Source organism: Chenopodium album, chromosome 14 (genome assembly GCF_948465745.1).
Source record: "Chenopodium album chromosome 14, dcCheAlbu1.1, whole genome shotgun sequence".
In the NCBI taxonomy this organism is placed as follows: Eukaryota; Viridiplantae; Streptophyta; class Magnoliopsida; order Caryophyllales; family Amaranthaceae; genus Chenopodium; species Chenopodium album.
Window position 1 is genome coordinate 47155873 of NC_137847.1, and position 12479 is coordinate 47168351.

Consider the following 12479-nt stretch of genomic DNA (forward strand, 5'->3'; position numbering starts at 1 on the left):
ATTAAAGACATTAACGATTGAAGTTATGCATTAGCAAACGTGACTAAAGAAACGTGTCAACTAAAAAGAAACAGAGAAAGTATATCATTACTTAACAACCAACATTACTCCATATAAAAACATAAGGATAACGTACTTCAAACACCCAACCTCTTATAAGAAGGATGATTATTTAACCATATAAGCCAATTATTAACCATTTTCTGTATATGAAAATAAATTTATATACTTGCAAATCACAATGACGGATTAAAAAGGAAGGGAAAAAAAAACTCTAAATATTAAGTACATGTAATCACAAGGTGTAATAACAGTAGCTTAACAATCCGGTACAACGTGTGGGCCACACGCTAGTTGGAATGAAATGCATGTATATATTCCAACTTTATTCTTAGATGAACCAAGCCTTGATTACAAATAAACAGACTGCAATATTAATGCAAACGAGATTTGAATCTGGTTGAACCTTAAATTCAATTTCTTGTGTTTAATTTCAATGTTGTATATATCAGTTGAGCTTCTTTCTCAATTACCTTCCAAGCTGCAACCACATGACGTTTCTCTGTGAGTGTGGTCCCCACTGCAAACCTCAACATGTAGACCCCACTAGCAATGGTATGAGTCATGTAAACTTGACCTGTTGAGTTGATCCGGTCAAGTAACTCCCTATTCAGACACTCAATTTTTGTTGATTTGAATTCACTTATCGGGTTAAACCGGAAACAAACTAGCGCAAAATTTGGAGGCGCTACAATCTCAAACCGAGGATCAGATCTTACTAAACTCTCGAAATATCGAGCCATGCCAATGTCAGACCGAATATGATTTTGAAGGTTCGTAATCCCATAGGTCCGAAGCACGAACCATAAACGGAGCGACTTGAACCGTCGACCCGTACCAATTTGCCAATCCTTATAGTCCACTACCGAATTGGATTCACTAGGTTCATTCTTCAAGTACTCCGGGTTAGTACCGAGAGCTTTAACCACCAAACTCGGGTTTTTCATCCACAAGCAACAACAATCCAAGTAAGTTAGCAACCATTTGTGAGGTGCAATACTTAGGGAGTCAACTCGGTCAACCCCGTTTAAGTGGTGCCTAAACTCCGGGCATATACAAGCACTTCCAGCATAAGCAGCATCAACATGGACCCAAATGTCATAATCACCTAATTAAAGGTCAAAACTTTGATGGTTAACTACGTTAGTTGTTTCTACTTCCAACAACAAACTCGTTAATTAGATGAGATAGTGATCAAGAATTAATTAATAATGACATTTTATAAATAACACATGCATACAACATTCCCATCATCTCTATTCTTTAACCAACTTTCTCTATCGCAAGTAATTTGATGCTTGTAGTAAACTATGTCACTTTGACTTATTTAGGTGCAAGTTAAATAAAATAAGCTTGAACAATAATAGTGAACTCTAATAATTAAATACTCTGTAAGGCTATATTTAACTAACTTGATTTATTGGTATGAGATTTTCCTATTAAGTCTAAGATGATGCTCATATTTAACTAAACTTTAAATTTATTTGTACATGTATGATCGTGAAGGGGAAAAAAATCATCGTTAAATGTGATGTCATTAAATTCTATTTGTAATAGTGTATTTGAAGGTATATGTTTTCCAAATATGTACTGCGAAGTATATTTTTGTAATTCTTTTTATTCAAAAAAGTACTAGAGAAAAAGATATTAAAAGATAAACAAACTCAGACAAAATATATTGTTAAACTAACCTGCAAGTGGAGTTTATCAACTAATCTAATCAACATCTACTTAAATAAATAGGAAATTAAATGTTATTGTCGTCAATCGTTTTGAGTAACAAAAGTTGGTATTATATCATACTTCGTACTATATATATATGGAGTATAACACAAACAAGTTGGACTAACCTGCAATATCGAGGAGTTCTTCCAATGGATCAATGGCGGCTGTTGAAGTGGTCCCCACAGTAACACATAAATAAAGTGGGACCAAGCCAGCTGCCACATCAGCTTTAATGCACTTACGAAAGTGACAGGGTGGCAATGCAAATTTCGAATCGACCGTTGTAGGAATTAACCTGATATTATTAGGTGGTATGCCGATCATCTTGCACGCCTTAGCAAAGGTAGAATGTGTTTGATCGGAGGCATAGACTACTAGTTTCGATAAAGGATTATCGACGTTAGTCATCGCCATTGCTCGGTTTCTTGCTGCTACGAGTGTGCAAAGTATGGCCTCGCTTGTTGTTCCATGTAGCACACCTCCTCCCGTCCCTTATATTAAACCAATTTGGATATAATATTAGTATGGCATATAATACATTTGTAAAATTTACTTCCTCCGTCCCTTAATTAGATTCTAATTCGAGTATTTATTTCTCACATAATAGAGAGAAGTAGAAATCTAACTAAGGGACAGAGAGGGAGTAAGACATATTTTGGTATCTACATAGATGAATAATTTCGACTTTAACAAGGTTGATCACATTTTGACAGTTGTAAAGAAAAATACTTGACAATATATACATGTGGTTATGCCTTGTTATAAAGAAACAAATAGAAACATAGGATTAACTCTTCATGTGGTTATGCCTTGTTAGTTACAAAGAAACAAATAGAAATATGGGATTAACTCTTGGCGCATAGCTACTATTTACTTATTTTGTAAATAGCATGATCAAATAAGACAAAAGAGTTATGAATGAGTTGTAAATATGAACATTGATATAAAGTATCATTAAAAATGTAAATAGTACTATTAAATGCTTTAATACTGTAATAGTATAAAATATATTTATATATAATGGTTCATTAAAAGTACCACTATAAGTCTATAACCATATAAAATTACAAAAATTATCCAATGTCATGTGAATTAACCAATTAGCCCTTATTCCCCTCAAAAAAAAAAAAAAAAAAAAAAAAAAAAAAAAAAAAAAAAAAAAAAAAAAAAAAACCAATTAACCCTTATATATGCATCTCAATTAAACAACTGTTATGCGCTTAGTTTCACTCAAACACGGATATAACTAATCATTTGATAAATTTAAATTTTTTTTTATATAATATTTTATAGCAAAAATAAAGTATATAATTAATAACTTGATGAAAATTACGTCAATTAGGAACTAAACCATTATAATAATCATATTTCAAACGACCACTATAAAATTTTAACAATAAAAGCGGCCACATGCATATCCGCGTTTATAATGTACACCATTGTTATTAAAATCCTGATTTAAATCTTAGAATCCTACGATTTTACGATTTATGTATGTCATACGATTCGATTTACGATTCTACCCGATTCTACATATTTCTCTTAACTAGCGAAACATTATAAGTTTAAAACATGCCTACAACGTTATTTATAAGTATATATTGTCAATTATTGGTTGTTTAGTAGATAAACAATTATTTTCTATTAATAATTAGGCTTTAAACTCTAAATTTAAAAATTTTCAATTAAATTTGGATATGACGTTTGATTATGCATGTCCGTAGAATCTTACGATTCTACGATTCGATTCTTAGAGGCCCTTCTGATTCAAAGAAGAATCCCGATTTTAATAACCTTGATGTACACTATACAAACACAAGAACACTGCGCACGCCGTATTGCTCATGGGCACTGAAATAGAACGGTGTAATAAATGTCAAAATCGAAGCACCTTCTATAATTATTGTTCTTTTAAGTATTATTAGTGACACGCAACAGTTTTCTTGCATAATAAATGAAAACATGAACAAACAATAATGTTTGTACACTCAGTCCACAAAAAAAAAAAAAAAAAAAAAAAAAAAAAAAAAAAAGCTTGTACTCCATACACAATAACTTAGGGACATGTTGTAACTCAATTTTAAATGATAAGAAAGCATAATCCCCTTCCCGTCAGAATAAATAAATAATATCCAAGAATACCCGGTCAATAGTTTGTATGTGTTTTCAATACTTTTGTATTATATTATCAATTTGACAATTAGATTAGATGGTTAAATTTTTCAAAAAAAAAAAGCTTAAATGGTTAAACAGTGATCTACCTTGAGGTTGAGTGATCGAACCTCCTTATCCATATCTATTTTTGATTTAGTTAAAACAACATGATTTGAAGTATTGTTGATTGTATGGGTGACATGGTCATGGTGTATCGAAGAATTGAGTGGGTGATGTGGCGTATTGAGCAATTAAGTGTGTAATGTGTCATAATGAGAGATCTACGTGACATACAGGATTCTTATGAACACCTTTTAGTATAGATAAATTAGATATTATGCATGTTACATGTTAGTATGTTACTCTCATAATGACTTATAATTTTCCATCCCTCTCACATTGAACTGAGTATTTCAACTAGGTGAGAGAGAGAGAAAAAAAAAATGAAAAGAGAAACAGTGATGATCATCCGATATTAAAGGACGAGAGAGTAATACGTAAAAGAAGAAGTCTTATATTAAGTAACCATCTTAAAACAACATAAAAACAATTATTTGATCGTGACATTTTATGTTAGTAGCCTAGCAAACAAAATGTGTTTTTTTTCTCCTTCCTATATCACATTAACCCAAATAACATATACGGAATACTTTTTATTTATATTATTTCATGCACTATATTTGAGCATTAATTAACATTTTTAGAATGCATAGATACGTGTTTCATGCATGATACATAATGTATGAAAATGTAATGCAATTTAAAATGTTGTGTTTGAAATTAGGAAAGTATCGATACCAGAGAACATGAAGGAGGTAGGGAGCTCAAGCATGGAAGCAAGCCAATCCATAACAACCATCTCTAACTCCGTAGAGGCCGGAGAAGCGAGCCAGTTAAACCCAACGCTATTAAAAGCGTTACAAAGCATGTCACCTACGAAAGCAGCCGAGCTAACGGTTGCAGGAAAGAATGCAAAAAAGTTGGGGTTAAGCCAATGTGTCATACCCGGGAAAATGTACTTGCTAACATCCCCTAGGATGGCCTCAAACGGCTCTGGCCTAGATGGAGCCGTTTGAGGCAAGGATGATAGCAAGTATCCAGGTTGCACTTGGCTTAAAACAGGAAAATTTTCAATATTTTTGTAGTAGTCTGCAATATAATCTACCATTTGATGGGCTTGTTTTCGAAATTCTTCATGGTCTAAAGGTTTGAACTCGATTGGGTTCGAGGGGGAGGAGGTGTTTGTGAGGTTTGGGTCAAGGCTTCCCATGGTAAATTTGGGGTGGTTAGAAGGGTAATATTAGTGTATTACTAGTATTGGAAGGGGGTTAAGGGACAAAGGGTGTAAGCTAATTAAGGTAGGGCTATTTATAAGCAAGGTTGCTCTATGTCTTGAGACACTTGATACAAGAGTAGTTGAAAAATTAAATGTATCATTCATAATATTGAGCTAAATTTATTGATTTTTATGTGGTTGTTTCAATAATATATGTTGTTTCTCGTTAGAGAGAATGAAATGAGCAATTAAATGACGAGAATTTGGTGCATGCTGAAAAATCTACCGCTTTGTACGATAGTCCACAATGAAAAAGAGTGGTGTGACTATTCTCTTAAAATAGGTTGTAATTTTCATTTTGTTCACTACTTTAGGGAGGGTAACAAAGTCGTAGCCCATTGTTTCACTGCTTTAGGGACGGTAACAAAGTTGTAGCCCATTGTTTGGTTAATTTGGGGGTTGTGCTTGAAGAGAGGATAATTTATTTGATACGCCTCCGATCAAAATAAAGAATCTGCTCATGGAGGATAACCTTAGGGTAACCACCCCCGTTTTGTGGTGTAATTGTTGTTTGTTGTTTAATAAAAGGGACTCATCACACCTTTGCATCAAAAAAATAAAAAAATAAAAAAAATAAAAAATAAAAAAACTCTTTAAATAGGTGATTTTTTTATCTTGGTAAATTATACTTGTACATCAGTAGTACATATATAGCTCCACAACTGTACTAGACCACCAGTACAAAATCAGATATCAAAAGTTAAAATTTGAAAAATGCTCAACCAAAACACGATAAGCAGTATAATACGGAATGTCGATGTTCAATATTAACAATTCAATTGAATTAATAGGAACAAATTTCGAATTATGTGGAGTACTTTACTAAGATAATTTAGCAGTTGAAATTGTCAGTGAACAAATAAGTAAATAAATAACAAACCTTGTAATTGGAGTACGCAATTTTTCCCACTTTCTCGCTTACCACGGTTCATAGATCAAGAACAAAATATGGAATGTTGGACTGTGGAATGTAGGATGGAAGCTGCCAGCAGGAGTCATCCAGACATCCACAATCTTTTATGTACTCCTTCGTAATTATTTAGCAGATAAAATACACTAAATATTAACGAATACTCCCTCCGCGTTTTAATAAGTGTTACACTTATCAAATCCGGCCTTGTTTTAATAAGTGATACACTTCCTTTTTTGGCAAAAAGCTACATTAAAATATTATATCTCTCTCCTCTCATGGTCTCCACTCAAACCAACAACTACTTTTTTTATTATATCTTTCCTCTCACATTCATTACATTTCAATAAACTATTAACCTCTCTATCTTTCTTTTACAATTTTTTAATACTTCAACTACCCCACTTATCTCTTATTTTATTTAAGTTAATTAAATTACCTAAAACTATATGCCGGTCAAACTGTAACACTTAAAAAAACACGGAGGGAGTAACAAACAAAAGTGAGTGCATCTAGGCGTATACGGTCTACGTGTTTCACATGCACATAGGAGGGCAATATGGGTTTTTTATTTTTTTTTGTTTCTCTCTCTCTCTTAACGGCACATTTAATATATCATTATGCATGTAGTGGTACTTTTTGCGATCAAATTTTCAACCGCTGCTTTTTCTCATGTTCCCATTATGGGTGAGCAAAAAATCAAGGTACCCTTTATTGAAATCGGAACCTGTTAGGAACCGCAGGTTCAGAAATCGAAACCTGTACAAGAGGTTCCGATTCCGGTTTCAGGTAGCAAAATGGAGAACATGTTGCAATAGGTTTCGGTTTAGGTTCTCAATTTTTTGGAACCAGAACTTGTAGAGTCTGTAACCTGATAAAAGTATAACTTAATTTCAAATTATACACCAATTATTCTAACTTATTTTTTGAATAATAAATTACAATTATAAATATATGTATTAAATTTGTTAGACAGCTACTATTAGTTTGTTTTATTTGCAAGTTGTAAACGTTATAAATGACCAAGCAGTTTTTTGTTTACAAAATCTACAAAAAGTTAGTAAGCGTATCACAAGACAGGGTACCCTGAATCGGAACCAAAACCTACAAGTATTACAGGTTTCGGTTCCCAATTTCCAAGAACCTATTCAACAAGTTCTGGTTCCGGTTCCCATTTTGAGGAACTTGTTCCAACAGGTTCTGGTTCTAAGAATTTTAACAGAGTACGTACCCTGTTTTGTTCACCCCTAGTTCCCATTATTCACAAAAATATCATCCTAGTTGTTTCATTGGTACATAGGCCATATGCGCCAATACTTCTCCAACAAAGCACACAAATTTTCGTGATTCAAACATCATGGGTTGGTAAGATGTTATTCTTCTGTAAAACGCAGTAGAAAATTGAACAATGAGGAAAATTTTCTCATGAGGAAAAATTCCTTATGAACATCTCATCAATGAGGAAATGCAATTTTCCTCATGGCGTGAGGAAATAAATTGATGAATAGTAGCAAGTGGGCCCCACCACCACTTGGCCCACTTGCTACTCTTTTTTTTTTGGCTTACTACAGTTCTAAATGTCGTGTTTTGTGCATCATTGTTAATTACAACACCTCAAAACTCATCGTTTTGAAGGTGCTATCAGCAAAAATTGCTGTCAAATAATAGTAAATACTGTCAAATAATTAATTAAACTAATAACAGCAAAAACTCGTCATGTAAATTCTTAATTAAATTAATAATTACTATCAAATAATTTTATTTTTTTTTATAACAAATTAATTATAATTAGATTTAGTTGTTTTATAATCGTTATTTTATAAAAGTATAAATTGTAATAAAAACATAAGTTAATAAAATATGGTTTTATTAAAGTAAAAAAAAACAATTCATAAATAGTTTTGCCTTATTTAAATTTTTTGACTTTTTTTTTAGAAAAGCATTAGTCATAATTGCATAAATTAAGGGAGTAATTTCTTTACTTAGAGTCATCTCATCAATTCACAATCAATTAATTTAACCAATCAGAATTTAATATGTATAAAATAGGAAATAAAAACTAAGTTAAAAGTGAAATATATCCAATGTGGGTAAATCTTTTTAAAACGCCCAAAATAGTATAAGAACGAAAATTCACAATACTTCACCAAGACTAAATTATTAAACTCAAATTAAAATACCTAATATGTTTCACCATATGTAAAACGAACACACTACACCTACATCGGCTACATGGTGTAATTTTATTGAAATTAATGACAAAGCATGAAAAATTAAAAATTATATTGGAAATAGTCAAATTTATTCGAAAAAATCTTACTAATTCAATTTAAATTCGGATCAGTTTGGCTCGGAAAAATTATGGCTTCGACCCCAACTAGTTTTTCCATTATACCCTTAAGTACTAAACATAATTATTGGACACATATTTTGTATATATATATTTCCTCCGTTTTTTTTTTTTAGTTAACACCGTTTGACTTTTACATTATTCACATGTTATACTTTGACTCACTTTTGTGATTTATAGATATAATAAAATATAATCATGTGGGATTTTGTTTGAATCGTCTATATGCATATTTTATTAATATCCACTTTTTATAATTTTACAATGTTGATAATTGAAGTTATTAAACGTTAAAAACATACGTTGGCAAACGTGATAATAAAAATGTGTCAACTAAAAAAAACAGAGGAAGTATTTTTTTTTTTTGGGTAATGCTATATGCAGTCCATATAAGCATTTAATATACTTTAATTTTTAGTATTTAGTTATAAATTTATCGACAATTCACGAGTAAATCGGCAGAAATACTTGCGTGGACCTGATCCACAATAATATTATTGTGGACTCGAGATTTATACACACGCAACTGGCATTATATTGAACATAGTGACCCTTATTTTTAACATAGCAACCTTTAATAAAAGTTGTATAACGTGTAATACTATTGTGAACTTGAAGTATGACGTTATGACCCTAATTTTAATATAGTGACTTTTATTATTTATATTGACCTTATAAAATATTTCATTAAAAAAATTAACCTCTTATACCCTATATATTACCAAAATGACTTTTATTTTCAACATAGTGACTTTCATTTTATTATAGTGACTTTTTTTTTATTAATAAAACAACCATAGTTTCTCTAATGTTAGTGGTCCACAATAAATTAGTGTGAACCAACCATTTAAGAATTTGTAGTAAATCGGTGTTATAAATATTTATTTATTGTCAATTCTTTTCATTTTTAGCTTTTTTCTATATGCAGCACTGCTGTATATATCTTTTTCCATTTTTTTTTAAAAAAATAAATCTAAGATCCATCTTTGATTTTTGTTGTTCACCCTTTTGACCCCACAAACAAAATAAAAACAGCCTATGGAAGCACGCAAATCTCTCGCTCAATAATTTCCGTTTACACTTTGCATTTTTGCAAGCATAGCAACCCCCTCGAAAGCAGGAAGTTAAAGGTAGAGAAAAAGATATGAAAAGAGAGAGAATTTTGCAAGAATATTATTTAAAAAAAAGAGAGAAATAATATTGCAAGAATATTATTGAAAAAAAGAGAGAAATAATATTGCAAGAATATTGTTGAAAAAAAGAATGGCAGCATATAGGGCTGATGATGATTATGATTATCTGTTTAAGGTTGTATTAATAGGAGATTCTGGTGTTGGAAAATCCAACCTTCTTTCTCGATTTACTCGAAACGAATTCAGCCTTGAATCCAAGTCCACCATTGGTGTCGAATTCGCTACTCGTAGCATTCGGGTTGATGATAAGATTGTTAAGGCTCAAATTTGGGACACTGCTGGCCAAGAAAGGTAACGTAAACAATTGCTTATTAGTTATTACATTTTTGTTTTAACAAATGCATGTTTTTTCATCCGTTTTATATTGATATAATTCATTCTTTGGTGTACATTTAACATGAGTTTTGTTTATTAAGTTTTGTGCATGGTGGCGATGTTTCGAAATGAATTATACTGTCCCTTAAGATTCCTACTTCTTTCTATTATGTGAGGAATAAATGTTAAAAGTAGAAATCTAATTAAGGGATGGAGGGGATACCATAATATCAAAATAATTAAAAAATTATGAGGGGAATACAATGTGCAAGCACCCAAAGAAATTGCACCAGACATTTAAGTGGGTGCATGCACATTGTTTACTATTAAATACGAAAAAAAATAAAGAAAAAGGAAGATATTAAGAGCATCTTCAATGGTAAGCTAATTGTTAAATTAGCTTGCCATGCCACATATGATTTTTAGCTAATTCTCTTTGTAGCTATTTTGTACTCTAATGGTTAGCTAATAGCTTGTTAATTAAATAAGCTTGATTTTCTCAATTAGCTATAAATTAATTATTTTAATATGTTAATCTCCAAAAAAATTGGAAACATTTTTCTCAAGCAAATTAGCTTAAACAAGCTAATTTGCTTGGCCAAGCTAATTGTAATTTGTAACTCCAATGGTCAAGGTAGTAGCTAGAAAATTTTGAAAATTGCAAGCAAGTCCATAGCTATAATCATTAAAGTTGCTCTAAGAGACCCTCCTTACGAGAAAAACCGCTAATGTAGGATGCATGCATTTTTATTTATTTATTTTTTTTTTTTTTTAACAGAAGGATGCATGCACATTGTGTATGCTGTATGCATGTGTTGTGTATGGGGAAAATTTGAAAGTATATATGGAGATTTGCTACATGTAAATTTTAGGCTTTTGCTGTTCGTTCAACTGCTATGCATATTGAATTGACGGTTAATTTGCATGTATATTGTCATGATAGATCTTTAGAAATCGCATTACTATGGGGTTTAGCTATTTGTAAAATATTCCGAGGCCAAGAAATTTGGAATCAAGTTTTGTATACAATGTGTAATGTTTTTGGTGCATTGTTGCTGTTGTTGTTGAATGCTTGAAATATGTAATGTACTTGTGATTTAATGTACAAGTGAAGCAAAAACATTTGAGAAATTATATGGGATAGCATGTCAGTGTGTTTTAGAATGATTTTATAAATTGGACACAATTAGGCTTTTGAAGCTGATTTTATGCTGTGTATAGCTCAACATTTTATATGCAAGATTGCAAGAAAGATAAAACTTTTACCTTGACTTGAATTAAGGCCAAAACTGTTTTCTTAGAAAGAAAAGAGGTAGAAAAAAAAAAAAAAAAACTGAATTAAGGACAAGACATTCAGCCTCCTCGTCTCCTCGTCTCACAGGCAGGATGGCCAAGTTGTGCTAGTGTATAAATAAGCAAGAGTTGCAACGTGCACCATCTTCATGGCATTTTCTCTTCTTTGGTTCTGATGCTTCTACAGTTGCTTCCCTTGTGGATTTTTGATTGTTTTGTCCTTAGTCGATTATGGTCTGACTTTAGATCTTTTGGCTTAATGAAGGTACCGTGCAATAACGAGTGCATACTATCGAGGAGCTGTTGGTGCATTGGTTGTTTATGATGTTACCCGCCATGTCACGTTTGAAAATGTGCAGAGATGGCTTAAGGAACTCCGCGATCACACAGATTCCAACATCGTGATCATGCTTGTTGGGAACAAGGCTGATTTACGTCACTTGCGTGCTGTCTCTGTAGAAGATGCCAAAGGTTTTGCTGAACGGGAAAACACTTTCTTCATGGAAACATCTGCCCTGGAAGCATTGAACGTTGAGAATGCCTTTACTGAAGTTCTATCCCAGATCTATCATGTTGTGAGCAGGAAGGCACTCGACATTGGAGATGACCCAGCAGCATTGCCCAAGGGACAGAACATAAACATTGGCTCCAAAGATGATGTATCAGCGGTCAAGCAATCCGGATGTTGTTCCAATTAGTCAACAGAGAAAGGGAAAAAAAAAAAAAAAAAAAAAAGAACAGAAAAGTGCAGATTCAGATAAACAGGAAAATTAAAGAGGATAAATAGTTATATTCTGCTGATACACCCTGTTCATATCATTAATGAGGATTTAATTTGATTAGTTACTTTGTATAGTTGCTACAGCTATTTCTGATTAGGCATGGACTTGTACTTCAGCTACTTTGATAGTTTGTTTATGTTTCATTCCTCTTGAATTTCAATTTTGCTGTCTATGAATCTGATTAGTCTGATGCTTACCTTGTTGATAAGTTGATTCAAAATGTACCATGCAATTGTAAGCGATGTCTACTAAGATTAAAGGACAGCACAGCAGTCGGATAAGAATAAAAACCAAAACCTCAAAGTACAAAAATGACAATGTCTTGGTCAAAACAACAGCACAAAAGTCAGATAAGAGTCAA

General features: G+C 32.1%; 2 protein-coding genes across 2 annotated transcripts; one reads left to right on the plus strand and one right to left on the minus strand.

The window, feature by feature from the left end:
* Nucleotides 1–385: 385 nt before the first annotated feature.
* On the minus strand, nt 386–5209 carry LOC145579368 (tryptophan decarboxylase TDC1-like). Its single transcript, XM_081636606.1, has 3 exons — nt 4738–5209; nt 1911–2276; nt 386–1168 (listed from the first exon to the last, which is right to left on the minus strand). The coding sequence occupies exons 1-3, from the start codon at nt 5207–5209 to the stop codon at nt 474–476; spliced, it is 1533 nt and encodes a 510-aa protein (XP_081492732.1). The 3' UTR covers nt 386–473.
* A 4589-nt stretch (nt 5210–9798) lies between these two features.
* On the plus strand, nt 9799–12034 carry LOC145579369 (ras-related protein RABA1f). Its single transcript, XM_081636607.1, has 2 exons — nt 9799–10019; nt 11602–12034. Exons 1-2 carry the CDS (start codon nt 9799–9801, stop codon nt 12032–12034), a joined length of 654 nt encoding a protein of 217 aa, XP_081492733.1.
* Nucleotides 12035–12479: the final 445 nt, after the last annotated feature.

Excerpts from the sequence above, each read along its gene's own strand:
- LOC145579369 (XM_081636607.1), top strand. The coding sequence starts at position 9,799 with ATGGCAGCATATAGGGCTGATGATGATTATGATTATCTGTTTAAGGTT. Across the intron at positions 10,020-11,601 it reads GACACTGCTGGCCAAGAAAG|GTACCGTGCAATAACGAGTG; the intron begins GTAACGTAAACA and ends GGCTTAATGAAG.
- LOC145579368 (XM_081636606.1), bottom strand. The coding sequence starts at position 5,209 with ATGGGAAGCCTTGACCCAAACCTCACAAACACCTCCTCCCCCTCGAAC. Across the intron at positions 2,277-4,737 it reads TACCTCCTTCATGTTCTCTG|GGACGGGAGGAGGTGTGCTA; the intron begins GTATCGATACTT and ends GTTTAATATAAG. Across the intron at positions 1,169-1,910 it reads AGAACTCCTCGATATTGCAG|GTGATTATGACATTTGGGTC; the intron begins GTTAGTCCAACT and ends ACCTTTAATTAG.